At 44.8% G+C, this 19591-nt stretch overlaps 1 protein-coding gene across 10 annotated transcripts in view; it reads right to left on the reverse strand.

Moving 5' to 3' along the window:
* SLC9A8 (solute carrier family 9 member A8) overlaps positions 1 to 19591 on the reverse strand; it is an 82312-nt gene that overhangs the window by 27111 nt on the left and 35610 nt on the right. For all 10 annotated transcript variants that reach the window (XR_007515357.1, XR_007515358.1, XR_007515356.1 and 7 more), the window contains 3 exons: positions 14186 to 14329; positions 8127 to 8265; positions 6670 to 6775 (listed from right to left, as the gene is read on the reverse strand). Coding sequence is in view for 6 of the 10 variants with exons in the window: in XM_049868921.1 (XP_049724878.1) it covers positions 6670 to 6775; positions 8127 to 8265; positions 14186 to 14329 (389 nt within the window). In the remaining 4 variants the exon portion in view is untranslated. The remainder of the gene's footprint in view (positions 1 to 6669; positions 6776 to 8126; positions 8266 to 14185; positions 14330 to 19591) is intronic.

The following is a 19591-nucleotide window of genomic DNA, read 5'->3' on the forward strand; positions in this document are numbered from 1 at the left end:
TCTTGCTGAGAAGAGGAGATGGAGATTTCAGCCAGTGGAGGCCAAGCCAGCTAGAATACCAGAGAGGAAAGGCTTCACAGAAAGAAAAAAAAAGAAAAACAAACCCACTGCCATTGAGTCAATTTCAACTCAGAGCCACTAAAAAGGAAATAGGCCGAACAAGTCCCAAAGCTCACATGGGGCTAGGAGTAGCTGGCGTTCCCATCAGAGTGCAGTGGCCTCATAGCACATGAGGCACACGGTCGAGTCCTCAGAAGCACTGCCTTAGTGCTACTCTGGACCTGCCCTAGCAAATCTTAAAAGTAAACCTCGAAAGGGTAAAATGGATTTTAAGAAACTCAGCTAGATGCCCAGAGCTCGGCAAAGGAATAAAACAAAATCTTGTACTCAACAATATAAAATTCCCAATGACTGGTGCCCAATCAAAAATTAAGTCTCTTCAATAAAGGGTGTTTGGACAACTGGATTCCCATGCACAAAAGAATGAAGTTAGACTTCTCTCTCACAACATATACAAAAATTAGCTCAAAGGGATCAGTGACCGAAGCTGTTGTTGTTAGGCCGTCAAGTTGGTTCCGACTCATAGTGACCCCACGCACAACAGAACAAAACACTGCCCAGTCCTGAGCCATCCTTACAATCGTTGTTATGCTTGAGCTCATTGTTGCCGCCACTGTGTCAATCCACCTTGTTGAGGGTCTTCCTCTTTTCCGCTGACCCTGTACTCTGCCAAGCATGATGTCCTTCTCCAGGGAATGATCCCTCCTGACAACATGTCCAAAGTATGTAAGATGCAGTCTCGCCATCCTTGCTTCTAAGGAGCATTCTGGTTGTACTTCTTCCAACACAGATTTGTTCATTCTTTTGGCAGTCCGTGGTATATTCAATATTCTCCGCCAACACCACAATTCAAAGGCATCGATTCTTCTTTGGTCTTCCTTATTCACTGTCCAGCTTTCACATGCATATGATCCAATTAAAAATATCATGGCTTGGGTCAGGTGCACCTCAGTCTCCAAAGTGACATCTTTGCTCTTCAGCACTTTAAAGAGGTCCTTTGCAGCAGATTTACCTAATGCAATGACCGAAGTATAAGAGCTAAAACCATAAAACTCTTAGAAGAAAACACAGGGGGAAATCTTTATGACCCTGGTTTTGGTGATGGATTCCTAGATACAACACTGGAAGCATGCACCACGAAAGAAAAAAATGGATAAACTGGACTTCATCAAAATTAAAAAAACATCTGTGCATCAAAGACGTTATCAAGAAATGTAAAGGCAACCCACAGAATAGGAGAAAATATTTGAAAATTATATATCTTATAAAAGAATAATGTCCAGAATATATAAAGAACTCTTACAACTAAACAACAACAAAAAAAAACCCCAAACAGCCCAATTAAAATATAAGCAAAGATGAAAAGATGCTCAGCATCATTAGCCATCAGAGAAATGTAATCAAAACCACAGTGAGATAACATTTCACTCCACTTGGAGCCCTGGTGGCACAGTGGCTAAGAAGTATAGCTGCTAACCAAAAGGCTGGCAATTCAAATCTACCAGCCTCTCCTTGGAAACCCTATGGGACAGTTCTACTGTGCCCTATAGGGTGGCTATGAATCAGAATCCACTCGACAGCAACAGCTTTGGCTTTTGGTTTAGATGGCTAAGATAAAAAAAAAAAAGAAAAAAAAATGTTGGTGAGGATATGGGGAAACTGGAACCTTTATCCATTGCTGGTGGGAATGCAAAATGGTACAGCTGTTGTGGAAAAGTGTGGCAGTTCCTCAAAAACTTAAAAATAGAACTACCACTCCTAGGTATACACCTGAAAGACCTGAAAGCAGAGACTCAAAAAGAGACTGTACAACAGTGTTCACTGTGGCACTATTCACAATAGCCAAAAGGTAGAAACAACCTAAATGCCCATCAAAAGATGAATGGATAAACAAAGTGTGGTACATACTTACAATGGAATACTGTTCAGCCAGTAGGAGAAATGAAGTCTTGACACATGCTACAGTATGGATGGAGCTGAAGTCATTATGCTGAGTGAAACAAACCGATCACAAAAAGACAAATATCATATGACCTCACTTATATAAAAATACAAGAAAAGGCAAATGTATAGAGAACAAAGTCTATTAGTAGTAGGGAGGGGGAAAAATGGGGTTAATGGTGATGGAAAAATTGCACTGATCAAGGATGGGGTTGCATAGCCAATTACTTTAACTGCCATCAGTAAGTTGTACACCTGTAAAAAGTTGAGTCAGCAGGAGTTGTGTGATAGACATATGCATAATAACGGCAAAAAAAAAAAAGGTACTACAAAGGCCGCCTGTGTACAACCAAACACCTCATGGGATCTGGTTCTTTGGTTTGGAGGTTTAGGATAATGGTTTCATGGACCATCCCAGCTAACTGGCCCAATAACATGTTTAGTGCCTCTGTTCTACCTCCTAGTTCATTGCGTAGTGCCTGGGTCTTCAAAGCTTGCAAGTGGCCATCCAAGGCCCAACAATTGGTCTCTGTTCACCTGGAGCAACAGAAGAAGGAGTGGCAGGAACAGGAGCAGGATATGGAATGTGTGGCTAATTGCCTTGGTGAACAGCTGCCTCTCTGCCATGAGACCAGAAGAACTGGATGGTGCCCGGCTACCATTATGAACATTTTGATCAAAGACTCCACAGAAGAATCCTGATCAAAAGGGGGAAAATGCAGAACAGAATTTCAAATTCTCATGGACTCTAGACTTTCTGGAGCCATTAGAGGGTAGATGAGCCCCTGAAACTATTGCCCTGAGATAATCTTTAAACCTTAAACCAAAAATATTCCTTGAAGTCATCTTAAAACTGAACAAGAGTTTAGCTTAACTAGTAAAAAAAGATCTGCCTTGAGCATTATGGTGTTTTAAGAACTATCTACATGGAATCAAATTGATAACACCAACTCAAAAGATTAGATGGGAACCTTAGAGGGCAGTGAGTTTATGTTAATGAGGGAGGAACAACTCAAAAAAGGAGGACGAGAATGGTTGCACAACTCAAAGACTGGAATTTTACTAAATTGTACATGTAGAAGCTGTACATGTACAATTTAGTAAAATTGAATAGAATAGGCATATGTTTTGCTGTGTATATTCTTAACAATAACAATAAATAAAATTTACAAGAAAAAAATGGGGAAGATACACAAATGGTCAATGAGCACATAAAAAAAACACTCACCATCACTTAGTCATTAGGGAACTGTGAATCAAAGCCACAATGAGATACTTGGCTGCTATTTAAAAAAAAAAAAAGAAGTGTTGGTGAGGATGTGAAGAAACTGAAACCCCTGTGCACTGCTGATGGGAATGTAAAATGGTGCAGCTACCGTGGAAAACAGTCTGGCAGATCCTTAAAAAGTCAAACAGAGAACAACCATATGACTCAGCAATTCTACTCTTAAGTATATACCCCAAAGAACTGAAACCTGGGACTCAAACATACTTGTATAGGAATGTTCACAGCAGCACTATTCATACTAGTCAAAAAGTAGAAACAACGCCATGTGTCCACCAACTGATAAATGAAGAACAAAATGTGGACATCCACACAATGGAATATTACTCAGCCATAAAAAAAGAATGAAATTCTGATACAACATGAATGAACCTTGAAAACATTAATGCTAAGTGAAATAAGCCACACACAGAAGGACAAATACTGTATGACATATCTTTTTTTTTTTTTTCTAGTACTGTATGACATATCTAGAATGGGCAAATTCATACAGATGGAAAGAAGACCAGAGGCTACCAGGGGCTGGGCTGAGGAGAGAATGGGAAATTACTGCTTACGGGGTACGATTTCTGTTTGGGGTGATAAAAAGTTTTGGAAGTCCACAGCAGTGAAGACTGCACAACACTGTGAACGTGATTAATGCCCCTAAATTGTACACTTACAGTTAAAGTGGCAAATTTCATGTTACATATGTTTTACCACAATAAAACTTAAAAAATAGGCAAGCAAAGAGGCAGGAAAGTACAGCCCATAAAAAATTAATAGAAATGGATCCAGAGCTGACATACCTGATGGAATCAGCAACACAAGGACATTAAAACGGACACAATGAAGGGAGAAATGGAAGATATAAAAATGGCCCCAAGGGAACGCCTGTAGACAAACAATACAGTATCTGAAATAAAAATCCACTGGGTGGGATTAACAGGCAATTCCACATGGTCAGTGGACCTGAAGAATAGAAACTAACCAAACTAAAGCACAGAGAGAAAAAGACTGAAAAAAAAAAGACAAAAGTGTATTTTGGGACAACAGCATGCCGTCTATAATAAGTGGAGTAACTGGAGTCCTAATAGGAGAGAAGAGGGTGGGAACCAAAAAGAAAAAAAAGGTCTAAAGAAATAAGTAAAAATTTACAAACTCTGATGATAAAACCATAAACCCACATAAACTATCAACCTAGGAAGCTCAACAAACCACAAGGAGACTTTAAAGAGAACCGCACCAAAGCACAGCAGGATCAAGTTGCTGCCCGCTGTCGGGACAGCTAAGCTTTAAAAAAATTCAAGTAAGTGCTGGTGAGGATGTGAAACAACTGGGACTCTCTCATACACTCTGGTGGGAGTGCAACATGGCACAGTCACTTTGGAAAACAGCTGGCAGTTTCTTATACTTACCACATGACCCAGCCACCTCACTGCTAGGTATTTACCCCAGATAACTAAAAACATATGCACAGATATTCAGAGCTGAAATCTGGAAATAACCCAAATGTCCTTCAAATGGTGAATGGATACATGTATTGTGACAGTGTAAAAAGGATCACAATACACATAATATACAAAAGACTACATACTACATGCTCTCATTTACAGGGCATTCTGGAAAACGCAAACTACAGTGACTGAACACAGATCAGTGGGTGTCAGGACCCAGGGCAGGGGGACTGACTGCAGAAGGGCACAAGGGAACTATCTGGGGGATGGAAACGTTTTAAATCCTGACTGTGGTGATCACATAACTGTATACATATCAAAACTCACGGAACCGTGCACGTACACTTAGACTGGTACGCTTATTGTAGGTAAATTATTCCTCAACAAAGTTAAGGCAAAAGAACCTGTGGCACAAAAAAAGGCCAGGCTTACTGGTCTGACAGAGACTGGAGAAACCCTGAGAGAATGGCCCCCGGACACCCTGTTAACTCAGTACTTAAGTCACTCCTGAAGTTCACCCTCCAGCCAAAGATTAGACAGACCTATAAAACAAACAACACATGTAGTTCAACCACGTATACAAGACTAGATGGGCACACAACCCAAAAGCAAAGAAAAGGCAGCAGAATGGGACAGGAAAACCTTACGAATGGATATGGAGAACCCAGGGTCGAGAAGAGGAGAGTGTTGACACATCGCAGGGTTGGCAACCAATGTCACTAAACAATTTGTGTACTGTTTCATGGGAAGCGAATTTGCTCTGTAAACTTTCACCTAAAAAAGCACGATGGAAAAAAAAAAAAAAGGAACAATAACAACAACTGAAGAACCTGTAGCAGCGATCAAAATATTTCCAACGTTGCTTCTTGCCTAGAACAAGCCTTTGCAGGCCTTCACTCAAGGACAGGGTCAGACACTGGAAAGCCAGCTCCCTGCTCAGCTCCTCCCCTCCCTCAGAGATGAAAGACACACTCTCTTTCCAGGCCAATGTCCTTACAATTTAACCAACTGCGGACACTGTCACTTGTGGGCAGGAAAATAGAAGACCAACTAAACCAAGCCTTGCAAACAAGGGCTGTGGATTGATTAGGTGGGAGGGGGAGTATCCAAGAACCATTACTCTGTGAGTGGTTACTCCCCCCTTAGCCCCGTTATGGCTGTGCAACCTTGGGTTAATGACTTAGCCTCTCTGTACCTACCCCACGGGAGTGGTGAGAGCACTAAAAGACTTTACAGGTAAGACGTAGCCTTATAAACTCAGTTATTATGATACAACAGCCACACTTTGCCTGTCCTTCTGCGTGACACTCAGTCCGTGGATTTATGATTATCTGTTATGCAGGGGGAAACCCTGGTGGCGCAGTGATTAAGTGCTACGGCTGCTAACCAAAGGGTCAGCAGTTCAAATCCGCCAGGCGCTCCCTGGAAACTCTATGGGGCAGTTCTACTCTGTCCTATAGGGTCGCTATGAGTCGGAATCGACTCGACGGCACTGGGTCTGGTTTTGGTTTGGTTATGCAGGTAGGTAGTATTAGAGAAGAGGGTGGAGAAGCATCAATTCTGTAGTCAGAGAGAATGAGTTTGAATCCCAGTTCCACCACTTGCAGCTTAACCTCGAGCAATGTATTGAACCTCTCTGAATCTCAGTCTCCTCATTGGTAAAATAAGGACCTTCACAGTACCTCCTTCGTTAAGACTGACGGGAGATAAGTGAGAGAGTGTGGGTAAAAAGAAAAACCCATGACCCTGACAACACTGTTTGAATGCCTGGATCCAACCAGGCCTAAATCCAGATGTTTCCTTAGAGAGCCAACAAAGGCCCGTTATTGCTTAAGCTCTTCTGGGTTGTGTCTCTGTCTCCTATAAGTGAAAGGGCCCCGAAAGATACAACCTGTCACCAAGCAGGACAACATGCCACCACCACAGCACATCAACGCTCTCACTTACCCGAGAGGGAGATTCCTTCTGCAAGCCCGTAAGGAAGATATGCAAAAATGATCATCATGCCAAACTCCAAGGAAGGTGTTTTCCTCAAGTCAATGTGCTTTAACACGTAAATGACAACTGTCAAGGAAAAAGACCTCTGGGACAGCTGATGAGAGATCTAAGGAAGTCCCAAATCTGCAGGCTTCATGTCTAGAAAGTAAACAGTGGGCACAGAGGGTTTTTTTTTTTTATGTTTTTCCCCCCTTTTTCAAATTGTTGTACAGAAGGTTTTAGAATCCCAAGATTACATCTGAAAATTCTTATCACAGGATTCCGTCTCTGTAGGGAGACTGATGCCATAATAAAGGGACTCTGCCACACACTAAGAAATATAAATACTGGACAGGAAACAATGGTGGAAGGAGATGAAAATCGGCTCATTTAAAAATGCTGACCTGGAAGCTGGGAATGTCCTGGGGACTGTCCAGCCCCCACTACCAGGTGCCTTCCAATGCCACGTCACTCTTTCACTTCCCCCAAGGGCATCAAAATGAGGTCACTAATGGGCACCCATCTTGTTTCCAGAGCTCTGGGCTTCAATGCCCCATTGAAGGACCTTCCTTCCTATTCCTGGAGGTGGCTAAACTCATGCCCCTGTGAAAGGGGAGTGTCTTCTATATAGTCATACACCATTCAGAAGCCCACGCTGGAGCTCACAGCCCATCGACTTAACTTCATTACGATACATGACCTTTTTTTCCCTCCTCTAGTAAAAGGTAAATATGGAGGAAAAGACTGAACTGGAAATAGTTTTCTCTTTTCCATTCTGTTTATTGGTACAACAATAAGAGAAGCTGTCAGCCAGCTAAACAGAGCTTTTAAGCTTCTGGACAAGGAAGTTAATGGGAAAATTGGACAGAATGGCAGACAAATATGCCTATAACAAGGCAGAGAGCCTCCTCCGGCCATCTGCCCAACAAACTGCTCATGGAGGAGACCCAGGGGACCACTGCCCCGAGACGGAGGCTGAGACGTGCACAGAAATGGGCAGGTGCCAGTTCCTATTTTCAACATGATGAGTTTTCTGTAGCCACCAAGGTGCTGCTGGCCTTAGCAAGCCTCTTTAACTTCCATTTTTCTGAAGGTGAAAAGTGAGATGGTGGGAAATGAACATCACCTGAATGTGGTTCTCAGGCTTGGGAACTGAGAAGCCCCCCAAAATCACATCTGATACCCAACACTGTGCATGGTTTTTAAGCTTGGAAAAGTGACACCCTAAACTTCATGTGAAATTTAAGAATTCCCTGAGTTTAAATTAAAGTGTCTCCCAAACCAACACTAAGCAGGAAAATCCTCCTTCAAACAAAACCTTAGACTACAGTCAGGCCCCTTAAGGAAACGGAGAAAACAGCCATAGATGGATGGAGTCAAGGACGATCTGCTCCGCCACGCATGTGTTCACCACATTAAAAGGATATTAATGCAGAAATTAAGCCAGTGAGAGTGCCGAGAGCTGCTGAGCCAAAGAACATTTTAAGGAAGTAGCCAAGGGCCTGTAAAAACGTTTGCCACCCACTGACATCTGACATATTTTTTCTTGTTAAGCCTTCTGCTGTGCTAAGAATTAAAAGAAAAACAGAAAGAAAATGTTATAGACAAAGTTATTTAGAAATTAACTTAGAACTCAAAACTTATTTCTTGCTTGTTCCCTCACTTATTTGTTCATTCATTCACTCATTCAAACATTTATTTGTTCACCTACTTTGTTCCAGATATTGAATTCATTTTGGGGGGTTCAGAGATGAGACCAAAGGTCTTCCTTCAAGGAGCTCCTCCCAGTCCAAAAAGGAAGAAAAACAAGGCAAGAACTAACAACAATTGGGGGGAGGGCAAAGGGATGTAAAAATACCTGATGGGCATCTAACTCGAACTGGTGGGGGTCACACAAGCTTCTTGATGACCTGCGGGCTGGGTTGATTCAGGACAAGAGTTAACCAGGTGAAGGAGTGAGGGAAAGCACCCGGGTAGAGTGAACAGCATGTGCAAAGACAGGGAGGCAGGAAGCTCAGGAGTACATGGTACATTCTGGAAACATTCCATTACACACATTAGTATAGATAAAACCCAGGGAGCAGGATATGTGCTGTGTGGAGAGGAAAAGTCAGGTGGAGAGAATGACAGTGGCAAGATGCAAAGTGAGAGAAGCAGGCAGTGAGAGGCAAGGCCTGGAAGAGGCTTTTGAGGAACCAAGGTGAGGAGGCGGTAGTTCATCCTCACGGCCCTGGGGAGTTCACAGCAAGTGTTCTTGGTGCAGGAATCCTGTGATAAAACCTGAAACTGAGGCTATGGCCTGAAATCAGGTTAGCATGAAGCTATCTAAAGAAGAAATGGCACTGGGTACAGGGCTGAGTGGGTGGGTTGGGAGGCAGAAAAATTGAAAGGAGTTTCCTTTCACTGTAACAGAACAAACTAAAATGTCAGAAGCCATTAAATTCAACTATTGGTTTTATTCCCAAAGGGAAAACCATTATACCAGTAAAACTGGGAACTATTCCCATTAAATATCCCCCTCCTATCAAATCCATTCACTTCTCTTCCTCTGCTACTGCCCTCTGGTCCTAGGGGTAATGCCTCCCTGATCTCTCCCTATACACATATTCTAGTCTTTCTATAAGGAGCCCTGGTGATGCAATGGCTAAGTGCTCAGCTGCATACCAAAGGTCAGGGGTTCAAACCCACCAGGTGCTCCATGGAAGAAAGATGTGGAAGTTTGTTTCCATAAAGATTACAGCCTTGGAAACCCTATGGGGCAGTTCTACTCTGTCCTATGGGGTCACTATGAATTGGAATCAACAAAACAGCAACAGGCTAGTCTTCCTATGACCAGCCCATTCTCCACTCAACAGCCTGAATGAGCCCTTTTCACAGCTTATCTCATCAGGTTACTGGACTATTTGAAACCCACTGATGGCTTCTGGTGGCTTTCAGGAGGAACCCAGTCTTCTGGGCCTGACCTGGTCCCCCTCTGCAGCATACCTGTCCACTCTCACCTCCTCCCCCTCTCCTCATTCAGGACAGGGCGACACTGGCACTAGCACCCCCTGCGGGTCATCCTTCACCCTTCCCTGTCCCCAGCTAACTCTCCCATTCATCTTTCAGAACCCAAAGTCAATGTCACTTCCTCAGGGACCCCTGCCTTGACCCCTGTACACAGGCCCGTCCCACTTAGAGGCTCTCGTGGTACCTGACTTCTCCTGAAATTCACAGCATGTGAAAACTGTCATGAATCACTCTGTGAGGACCAAGGCTATCCATCTTGTTCACTGCAATATGTCTGGGGCCTCATGCGGCGCCTCACACAAATAAATTTTTGCTGAATCAGTAAATGAAACAGAAGAGTCAACAGTGATATTCAGCTTCATGAACCAGCATTCCATGAATCAGTAGTTTTAAAATTGGATAATCTCTGATAAAAGGGTAGCTAGGTCAACCTCAGGAAGCCCTGCAGATGACATCCTTTCATGGAGATTCACAACACAAAATAATATAACAAAAGTTCCGAAAAGTCCTGCAAAAAGGAAAGCCAACTTTGTTTAAGCGAACGTTTTCCCAGCTCACCTGACTGCACAATCTTCCCATCCCCTTTCTTTCCCAACAGAGCACAGGCTAACAGGCCACCTTGAGGAGTGCTGGAAGCCATCAGGGATTCTTGCTGGAGAAGTGCTTTTAAAGGCCAAGGTCACCTTAGAGGCCCAGGCCCAACAAGCTAGTAAGCAGGCAAGGTCACAAGAGGGTTGGCAGCAGAGCCAGGGCTGGAGCCAGCAGACCCTGAACTCAAGGTAAGTGAACGTACAATTCTGACTTTTTCTGGTCTGCTCATTTTTCTACATTTTTTTTCTTAAGGTCATGTTCCACACACCTTGAAGAATAAGACAATGCTGCTTCAGGATTCATCTGGTGAGCTTAAGCTGTTGCTGAAGAGAACAAAAGATTTTCACTACAGCAATTATTACACAACAAACTGAAGCTAAAAATAATTTAATGAAGAAATAAGACTCTTGAGTTTTCTAGCACTTATGAAGGAGAAAACATTAAAAAAAAAGGGGGGGGTAATTCATTCATGCATTCGGTTGCAAAGAAAAATGTGTCAGATCACTTTGAAAACGATCACTTAAGTACCCCCGCCCCCGCCAAAAAAAAACAAAAACAAGACAGATTCTACCTTAGAACTACGGAAAGCTGACAACGGCTCCTTCTTGGGGGGAAGCGGGGGGCGGGACAGGACTATCACACCCCCTTCTTCCCTCTTCCCTGAAAATGCTACCGTCCTTCAAGGCCCAGCTCAGGAGACAACTTGTGCAGGAGCCTTCCTCGATTCCTTCACAGAGTGCCTCCCCTTGTACCCAAGGCTCAGTGTTCATTTCTCTATCGGCATCTTTCTCCTACCTCGGTCTGAGCTCCTCAAGTCCTCTTGGAGTTCCCCCCAGAGCAGGGTCTGGCACACAGAGGGCCCTCCCCAAATGTGGATGGCAGACAACTGGCCTTTAGCATGCTTCCTTCGAGGAGAGTCAGTGAGGCTGGGCCATGTCTTAGGTCAGTGCTAAATCAGCCTGTCATCAGTAGTGGTCATGACGGTGGTAGTGAGGCGGGGGTGCCAGACACTGTATGCACGTGGTCCGTGGATCCATTCTGGGGACTTGCCATCGTAAGTAATTCTAGCCTTCAAAAGCACTTTTCCAATAAGAACCTCTGGCTACTCCCAACGACTCCTCATTTTTTCATCTTAAAAAGAAAATATCTCCTAATTTAGCCTTTTTGTGGCAAAGCGACCTGGAAAAACTCAGAAAATGTCCTACCTCTGACAGATTTTTTTCTTTAAATCAGACACAAAACAGTTGAGTTTTGTTCTTAATGTATAAAAATAACCCATGCCGTCACCTCTAAGTTGGGCAAAATTCTTTATCACAAATGTTCACTATACGGAGCCAGGATAGGAGATAAAAGTAAAAAGCAAAAAGCTAAGCAGCTTTCAGAGTAGGTCTAAATAAGAAAAAACACTGCCATGAGATTTTTTTTAAAGGTCTTACAGAATGATATATGATAATTTCCCAATGATGCTACAGAAATTTCTGCCAAGAGAAACGTGAAAAAGCCAGTAACAGGGAACCGGTTAAATAAATTATAGTAAAACCATGGAAAAGGATACTCCGTAACCAATAAAATGATGCCACAAAAGATTATTTTATCAACTCTGTTCAACGGAAAAGTTAAAATACTGTATATGAAATATGTTGTTGTTGTTGTGTGCTGTCAATTCGGACTCATAGTGACCCCCCCACGTGACAGAGTAGACTGCCCCATAGGGTTTCCTAGGCTGTAATCTTTATGGGAGCAGAGAGTCAGGTCTTCTCTCCTGATGAGTTGCTGGTGGGTTCAAATCACCAACCTTTTGGTTAGCAGCCGAGTGCTTAACCAATCCACCACTAGGGCAGAAATATAAGTTCATTTAAATAAAACACCCATTTAAATAAACCATATGTATACATACACCATATTGCGGAAACCCTGGTGGTGTAGTGGTTAAGAGATACGGCTGCAAACCAAGAGGCTGGCAGTTGGAATCCATCAGGCGCTCCTTGGAAACCCTATGGGGCAGCTCTACTCTGCCCTATATGGTTGCTATGAGTCGGAATCCACTCAACGGCAACAGATTTTGTTTTTTTTTTGGTATACCATATTTGCAATTATCTCTGGGTGGTGACAACATGTGTAATTTTTATTTTCTTCTCTTTTATGTTTTCTAAATTGTATGTGAAGAACATATATATTACTTTTAGGATAATAAAAACGGTTTTCATATACATGTGATCCACAGATCCATTTTTGGAAACTGTCATCGTACATGATCCTGGCCTAGTTTGCTTTTTTTTCAGGCCTGCTAAGCTGCTTAGCACCTCTTGAAATGAAGTGACACTGGGTAAGCGCTTGCTGCAAAGGCAGGGCAGACACAAGGCGACCACGGTGAAACAGGGCCTGGGGGGCATGCACAGAGGGGAAAGGATCTCGTGTTGACTGGTGTCCAGTGCTTTTCACACAGTACCATAGTGAACCCGTTTATTCTCAACTCCGGTCCTAGGCAGAGGCATCACCATCCTCACTTCACGGTTGAGGAACCTATGGCTCAGAGAGGTAAGGGAGCTGGCCCAGGGCCACAAAGCTGTGATGGCAGCACTGGGACTGGAACCCAAGGCAGCCTGACTCCAAAACCTGGGGTCTTCCCACTACAAAGCGTTGTTTCTCAGCGTAAGAATTCTGCACGTAGTCCACAATAAAGCTTTTAAGAAAATGCCCATTATCACAGAGTGGTTATGCTTAGCAAGGAATTCCACGACAAAGACGACAAGTCAGTACTGAGATAAACAGAAACTCTATCCTCTAACAGAACGCAGACTGGCCCCCCACATTCTTAGCTTATCTCTAACACACCATCCAGGGCTCTTTTTTCCAGCTGCTTTGACTGTCAGTGCCTTCTTTGTTGGCAAAGCTGTTTGGACTGCCTGCCCACACATTAACGAGTGCCACAAACACACAGTTCAAGGGAACAGCCCTGTATCAGATACATGTACTTGAGATGACCTGAAACTCACTTCCTTTTCCTACTGACTTCTCAACATTTTACGATTCATCTTTTCTTTCTCAGATTCTCTCAACTGGGGCTGTAATACCAATGAACATTTGAAGATCTGCAGTTTCCAAAGGAGCTTGCATACAACAGCCTCTTAAGGTGGGATGCCTATTAGTATCACTATCCTTATTTTACAGCCGTGACTACGAAGGCAAAGAGCTCCAGTTAGTTGACGCGAGAGTAGGGTCTCTGTCTACTGCTTTTAGCTATAACCAGTTACCAGCTGCCTTCGTGTCGATTCCGGCTCATGGCAACCTCATATGTGTCAGAGTAGAACTGTGCCCCATAGGGTTTACGACTGCTGATTTTTTGGGAAGCAGATCACCAGACCTTTCTTCCTAGCTGCCTCTGGGTGGACTTGAACCTCCAGCATTTCAGTTAGCAGCTGAGCACATTAACTGCTTGCACCACTGGAGACAACAATGGTGTCCAAACTCTGATCCCTGAGCTGGCTGCTTCATCATCATCTGAGGAACTTAATGGAAACGTAAATTCTTAGGACTCACCCCACAAGCAACTGAATTAGAGGCTCTGAAGGTGGGGCCTGGGAATGTAACCTTTAATAAGCACCCCAGGTGATGCTAGTGAGAAGGTGGACTCAGGAGCCACTGGTTAACAGGTAGGTCATAAAAGGCAGACTCTGCTCTCCTAGTCATCCCCGGACCCTGCCAGCATTCCTGGGGCATGTCATGGCTTGTCAGGACAGGACACAGAGAGACGGCAGTAAACCAATCACCCAGAGGACAACCAGTTGGACACGCAGCTGCCTGAAAATATTTGTCCCTTTGTCACAAGAACTTTTAGTTCCGTAACTTGAAGGCGGCACTTTTTTCTCCCGTGCCCCACACTCACTTGGTCAGGACAATGGAGACTGCGTCGTTGAGAATACTTTCCCCGAAAACCAGCATGTTGAGCACTGGGTCCACGTGAAGGGCATTGAAAATAGCAATAGTAGCTACGGGGTCGACAGCAGATATTAGGGAGCCAAATGCAAAACTGTAGGAAGAGAAAAGGAAGGGGAAATTCTGTAATACTCATCACTTGGTCTAACTATTGAAACATTAAAGTTGAAGACTGTGTTTGATCTAACGTAGCTGGAGTAACTATAGAACAATGTATGCTTTTCCTTTTATGGTATCTGTGAATTGACATTGTGGGTGAAGCCACGAAAGGTCCACTCACCAAGGAGCCGTTTGTAAGGGAAAATCTGAGAACCGATAAGGGTGATGGTTGAACATGATGAACATAACCAATGTCACTAAACCATATGTGTGAAGACTGTCGAAACAGCAAATGTTTTGTTACATATATGTGTTACCACAATTAAAAGAAGAGAGAGTGGATTTCCACTGAAAATAATGAGACTTGATTTTGACCAGTGATGGGTAGACGACTTTTGCTTAGATACATTACAACTTCCCAACCCCCTTGGTCAGCGTAGATGGACCCTCCTTGGGCATCTCCCTTCAAAAAGCCCATGAGATCCTGGGTCCGACTTCTGCTTTGCCTCATGCCTCCAGGCCATCAAAGCGTCATCTGTGACCAACCCCAGTCTCCACTCAGACATGTAACATTTAACAAAGGGCCAAAAGCCTGCAACAACTCCAGCATGCTTCGGGGGACAGGCAGCTTGGCCGGCTGATGTCAACACTGATGCTGCCTCCAAACAGGTCAGCAGATCTCACTGTCAGTACCCAAAAAGATCTAATTACTTCCAACGAACAGTTATTAATTGCCTAATACATTCCAGGCACTGAGGTTAATAATTACAGCAAACATTTATATAGCACTTACCACATCCAAGGCACTGTTCTAAGTACTTTACATATAAAATCAGTTGCTGTTGAGTCGATTCTGACTCATATCGAACCTACAGGATAGAGCAGAATTGCCCAATAGGATTCCCAAGGCTATAATCTTTAAAGGTGTAGATTGCCAGGTCTTTTCTCCCATGGAGCAGCTGGAAGGTTTCAACCTCTGACCTTCTGATTAGCGGCCAAGCACTTAACCACTGCCCCACCAGGGCTCCTACACTTTACATACAGTATCTCAATAATTCGCACAGTAACCACATGAGCGAGTACTATTACTGCCCCTATTACATAGGGGGAAACTGAAGGACAATGAGGTGAAGTGACTTGTCCACAGTCAGACAGCTAACAAGTGGCAGACCCAAAATTCAAACACAGGCTATCTGGCTCATGGTCAGTACTCCTAACTACCACACTGGCTATAGCAATATCCATGAAAGAATACAATTTTAGAAAATGGCAAGTGTTACACAGGAAATAAATCAGGGTGATGTGAGAAAAGAGTGACCTGGTTGGGGGAGAGGGAGGTGGGAGCCACTTAGATGGGATGGTCAGGAAAGGCCTATCTGAAGAGATGACGCTTATCTGAGCAAGGGCCTCTATGACAAGCAGCCGGCTGCCAGGCCAAGATTTGGGGGCAGAGGTAACAGCAACGTTACCTGTCAGGTAGGAGCAAGCTTGGTTACCTGAAAATCAAAAGGTGGCCAGTGTGGTGGCAGGGCAGTGAGGGAACGGGCAAACGGCAGGCGATGTCAGAGGCTGCTGAGGGAGGCAGGCCAGAGGCTGGCCTTGTAGACTGCCTGAGGAGTCTGGGTGATAGATTCTCTCAGCCTGGTCCTCTTTTCTCCCCTTAGAGTTTTGCAAGCCTTTTATCCCTTTTAACTAATTCTGGCACTACTTTCTTTCTAGCTCAGCAGGTTGTTAGGTCTGCCCCCTTCAGCAACACAATACAAAATGCCGAGCCCCAAGGGGACTGCCCTGTGTAGACCATCCACAGTCTATTTTCTGCCCTCACCAGGCCTGGGAAGAGAGTGTGCTCTCTGGGGTGGTTGACGTGAGGGTGATGTGAGCCCGGAGCTGTCACTGAGCAACCTTCATGACAGTCAGACTCAGGCTCAGGGAGAGGAGCACCGGCAGAGGAAGTGCTCAGCTGTGCTGCCTGTTCAGTTCTCTAGTCCATCGGTAACTTGGCATTCCAGTCACAGGGCAGCCCCGTGAGTCTGAGTCATTTGAAGTCGTCCAAGAGAGCCTGATCACCTCAACAGGTGCTTCTGGATCCCAAGGTGAGGTCCAGACCCCAAAATATGGTCTGAACCCCGACCTCACTTCCAGACTTTCTCTGTCCTCACAGAGTTTGACAAGTGCACTGTGAGCTGTGCCTTTGCCAGCCTCTCTCCCTCACAGCGAGCTCCAAGGGGGTGGACGCTGTCTTTCCAGGATCTGTACTGGGCATGGAGAGAGAGATTTGTGGGAGGAAGTGAGTCAGAGGGAAAGAGGGAGGAAGGGCAGGGAGGGGAGGAAAGGTAAGGCCACCAAAAGACTGCCAGCCCAGGAGGCCCTGTTTTGTTGGCAGCTGGCCTTGAGGTCCTCGTACTACACCTAGACTCTTTTCTACAACCTCTTCTTTTACTTCTGCCCTCATCGCCCACGGCAACCTCATGAGGCGCCCTGAAGGAAAAAGGACATCTAAGAAGTGTACCCTGAAAGGCTAGGAGAGGTGAAGGAGAGGGGACCTGGGAACCTCGGACAGGTATGTGCTGGGTGCTGACCATGCGTGGCTCAGCTGCCCTCTCCCTCATTCCCAGCAGAGTTCATGGAGTGGACGTCTGCTCCTGCTCAGCATCCAGGCTCCTGCTCTCATTCTGTAACAGCACCCCACTTTTCCTCTGGGGAACCACACCTGCCCCACTCCGTTCATGCAGTCATATGGGGCTGTAGGAGTGGGCATGGAATCAAGCTTGACCAACGTGGGCCACAGCTAGGCATCTGACTGGGTCATCGGGAAACAGGCTCGCTCTTTGGGCAGGGTAGCTGACCTGAGCCTGGAGCTGTGAGAGCCACATGTGCTGCCACGTGGGACGTGTGTGCCTGAGGATGGCGCCTGTCAGGACAGCGAGGAGAGATTCTGACATCATGGGCCCCTGGAGGCAGTCATGCCAAAGCCATCATCTTGTGGACCCTTCAGTTCTATGAGCTAATGCCTTCTTTTGCTGAAACTAGTTTGTGTTGGGTTTCAGCTGCACTGACAGGCCCAGCTGATGTACTTTGTCACAGTCCCTGTGGGCTCCTGAACAGCTACAAAGCAGGAAATAATAAAACAGACTGATGAGTAGAGAGAGGGATGGACAGAGAAAGATGTGCGTTGAAGCAAATACAGTAAAATGGTAATTGCAGAACTGAGGTGGTGGATGTACTGGTGTTCACTGTGCAATCCTTCACCTCTTCTGTATGTTTGAAAATCTTCAAAATAAAAGTTGAGAAAATGTTGAAATGGCAAATGTTTTCTTATATATATTTTTTACCACAATAATAAATTTAAAACAGTGAGGAAAAATACTCTGCACAAGTCATATAACACATTTAGCTTTGGTTGGAAATCCAAATGGGGGCAAAGTACTTGAATAGGTAAAAGCCTGAAATACGAATAGTCAAGAGGTCTGAATCTAGGGGTCACTTACCCTTCCTTCAGTTGCTCCATTTCACACCTTCCTGACCCAGAAGCTAGAAGTTCAACTTTAAAATGGGTTCTCTCATCATCATCTCAAAAGGCAGCAATGCCAGCAAAATGAAAAGGAAGCAGACTGGGCAGAAGTGAAATAATTCAGGGTATCTAGCACTGGCAGGAAAACATCTCTCCAGAATAAATTAATGCTAAAACAAAATCTTCTGTGCAACAACGTTGTTTTCATGCTTTCTATAGTGCAGAGGCTGTAACTGGGCACCTGCGGGTGTCACGCTCGGCCTGTATGGCGTTCTCGAAAAATTGAGTAAGTTGTTGATAATTACAAACTGGAAAATTCCCTATGGAAATCTGGAAGCCTGGCTTCTCTTTGTTTTTTTCAGTCTCTAGTAATTCCACACCCCCATTCCCACATGGTAATTCTTGGCTAGAGCTGTTCACCACTGTCCCCACCTCTAGACTCACACCTGGCCAGCTTCCCTCTGCCAAGGGGCCTGCAGCTGGGTGGGTTTGTGAGGCCTGGTTGATGTTCCCCAGTCCAGTCCCCGTCTGTCCGTGGAAGTGTCACTTTGTATCAGGGAAGGAAGTGCCCACACATGCATAGAGACGCTCTACCTGGGTCTTACTCTGCTTGTCTGAGGCAATTCCTTGACTCCTCTAGCCCTAAACATCCAACCATCAGCTCAACTCAATTTCACAAAAACATATCAAACGTTTTCTGTGTCTCCAACCAGCTGTCCCCAAAATGGATTGATGGCTTAGGTATGGGGACACCTTCTATCACACACGGGGCTGAGGGCCCTTCTTTTCACTGCAAAATGCCTACAAAAATGCAGGGCACCTTCTGCTTTACTTCCAGCTCCTATGCAATAGGAACGTGACTTTCACCACTTGTTCACGTATCAAAACAATCTTACAACAAAAGCTCCAAAATTTATGTCCCTGGGAAAATGGAAATGGGATTGGACTTGATATTATCAGAGACCCATTTTCCATGAAAAGGGCTCCAAGATTCTGTCCCCAAGTGGCTGCTACAGACTGAAAGCTCTGGCCTGCCCAATGGGAAGGCCCTGGGGCTAAGCCCTTGGCCCCATGTCCCAGCCCCTCCCCACAAGACAGAACCAAGCACTGATGGTGGCGCAGAGGCACAGAGCAAGGCTACATGCTCGCTGGGCCTCTCAGAGACAGGACAGCAGGCTGTGCTCTGCTTGTGTGCCTTCTCAGCACTTGATTTGGCACCTTCTGAGACAGCTGCCTAGGTTGCTTCTTGCTATGCCATTATGCAAATTCCTGGACTGGGCTCCTAGACAGCAGCTTCAATTGCTCACTGGAGTAGCTTCAGACTGAGAGGGATGTCCACAATAGAGCCCTTGGCGTTGCCTATGCCCTCCTTCCTGCTGCTTGCTGGGAAGCCCGGAGACATTTCCACTCCCCGCCTCCTGGAGCCCATTCCCCATCTATTGGGAAGGCAACTTTTTCTTAGGACTAGTGAAAAGATTTGGAAATTAGTTGAAGATGGTTCTTAATTATAACAAGACAATGGTCAGTGCATGTGTGTATGTGGGGAGTTGAAACTAAGTGAATCGCTTCAATCAGAAATGCTCTCACTAGGGATCTTCAAAACTCCTCACTATAATGTTCACTCAATGCAGAGATTCATATTAATTCAGAATAGGTTTGCTATGGAAATCATCAGCAAAAAAAAAAAAAAAGAGAGAGACAGAATAGAGAAGTACTACAGCCAAGAGGCAATGTGGAGAAAACTCC

Source organism: Elephas maximus, chromosome 25 (assembly GCF_024166365.1).
Source record: "Elephas maximus indicus isolate mEleMax1 chromosome 25, mEleMax1 primary haplotype, whole genome shotgun sequence".
Lineage (NCBI taxonomy): Eukaryota > Metazoa > Chordata > Mammalia > Proboscidea > Elephantidae > Elephas > Elephas maximus.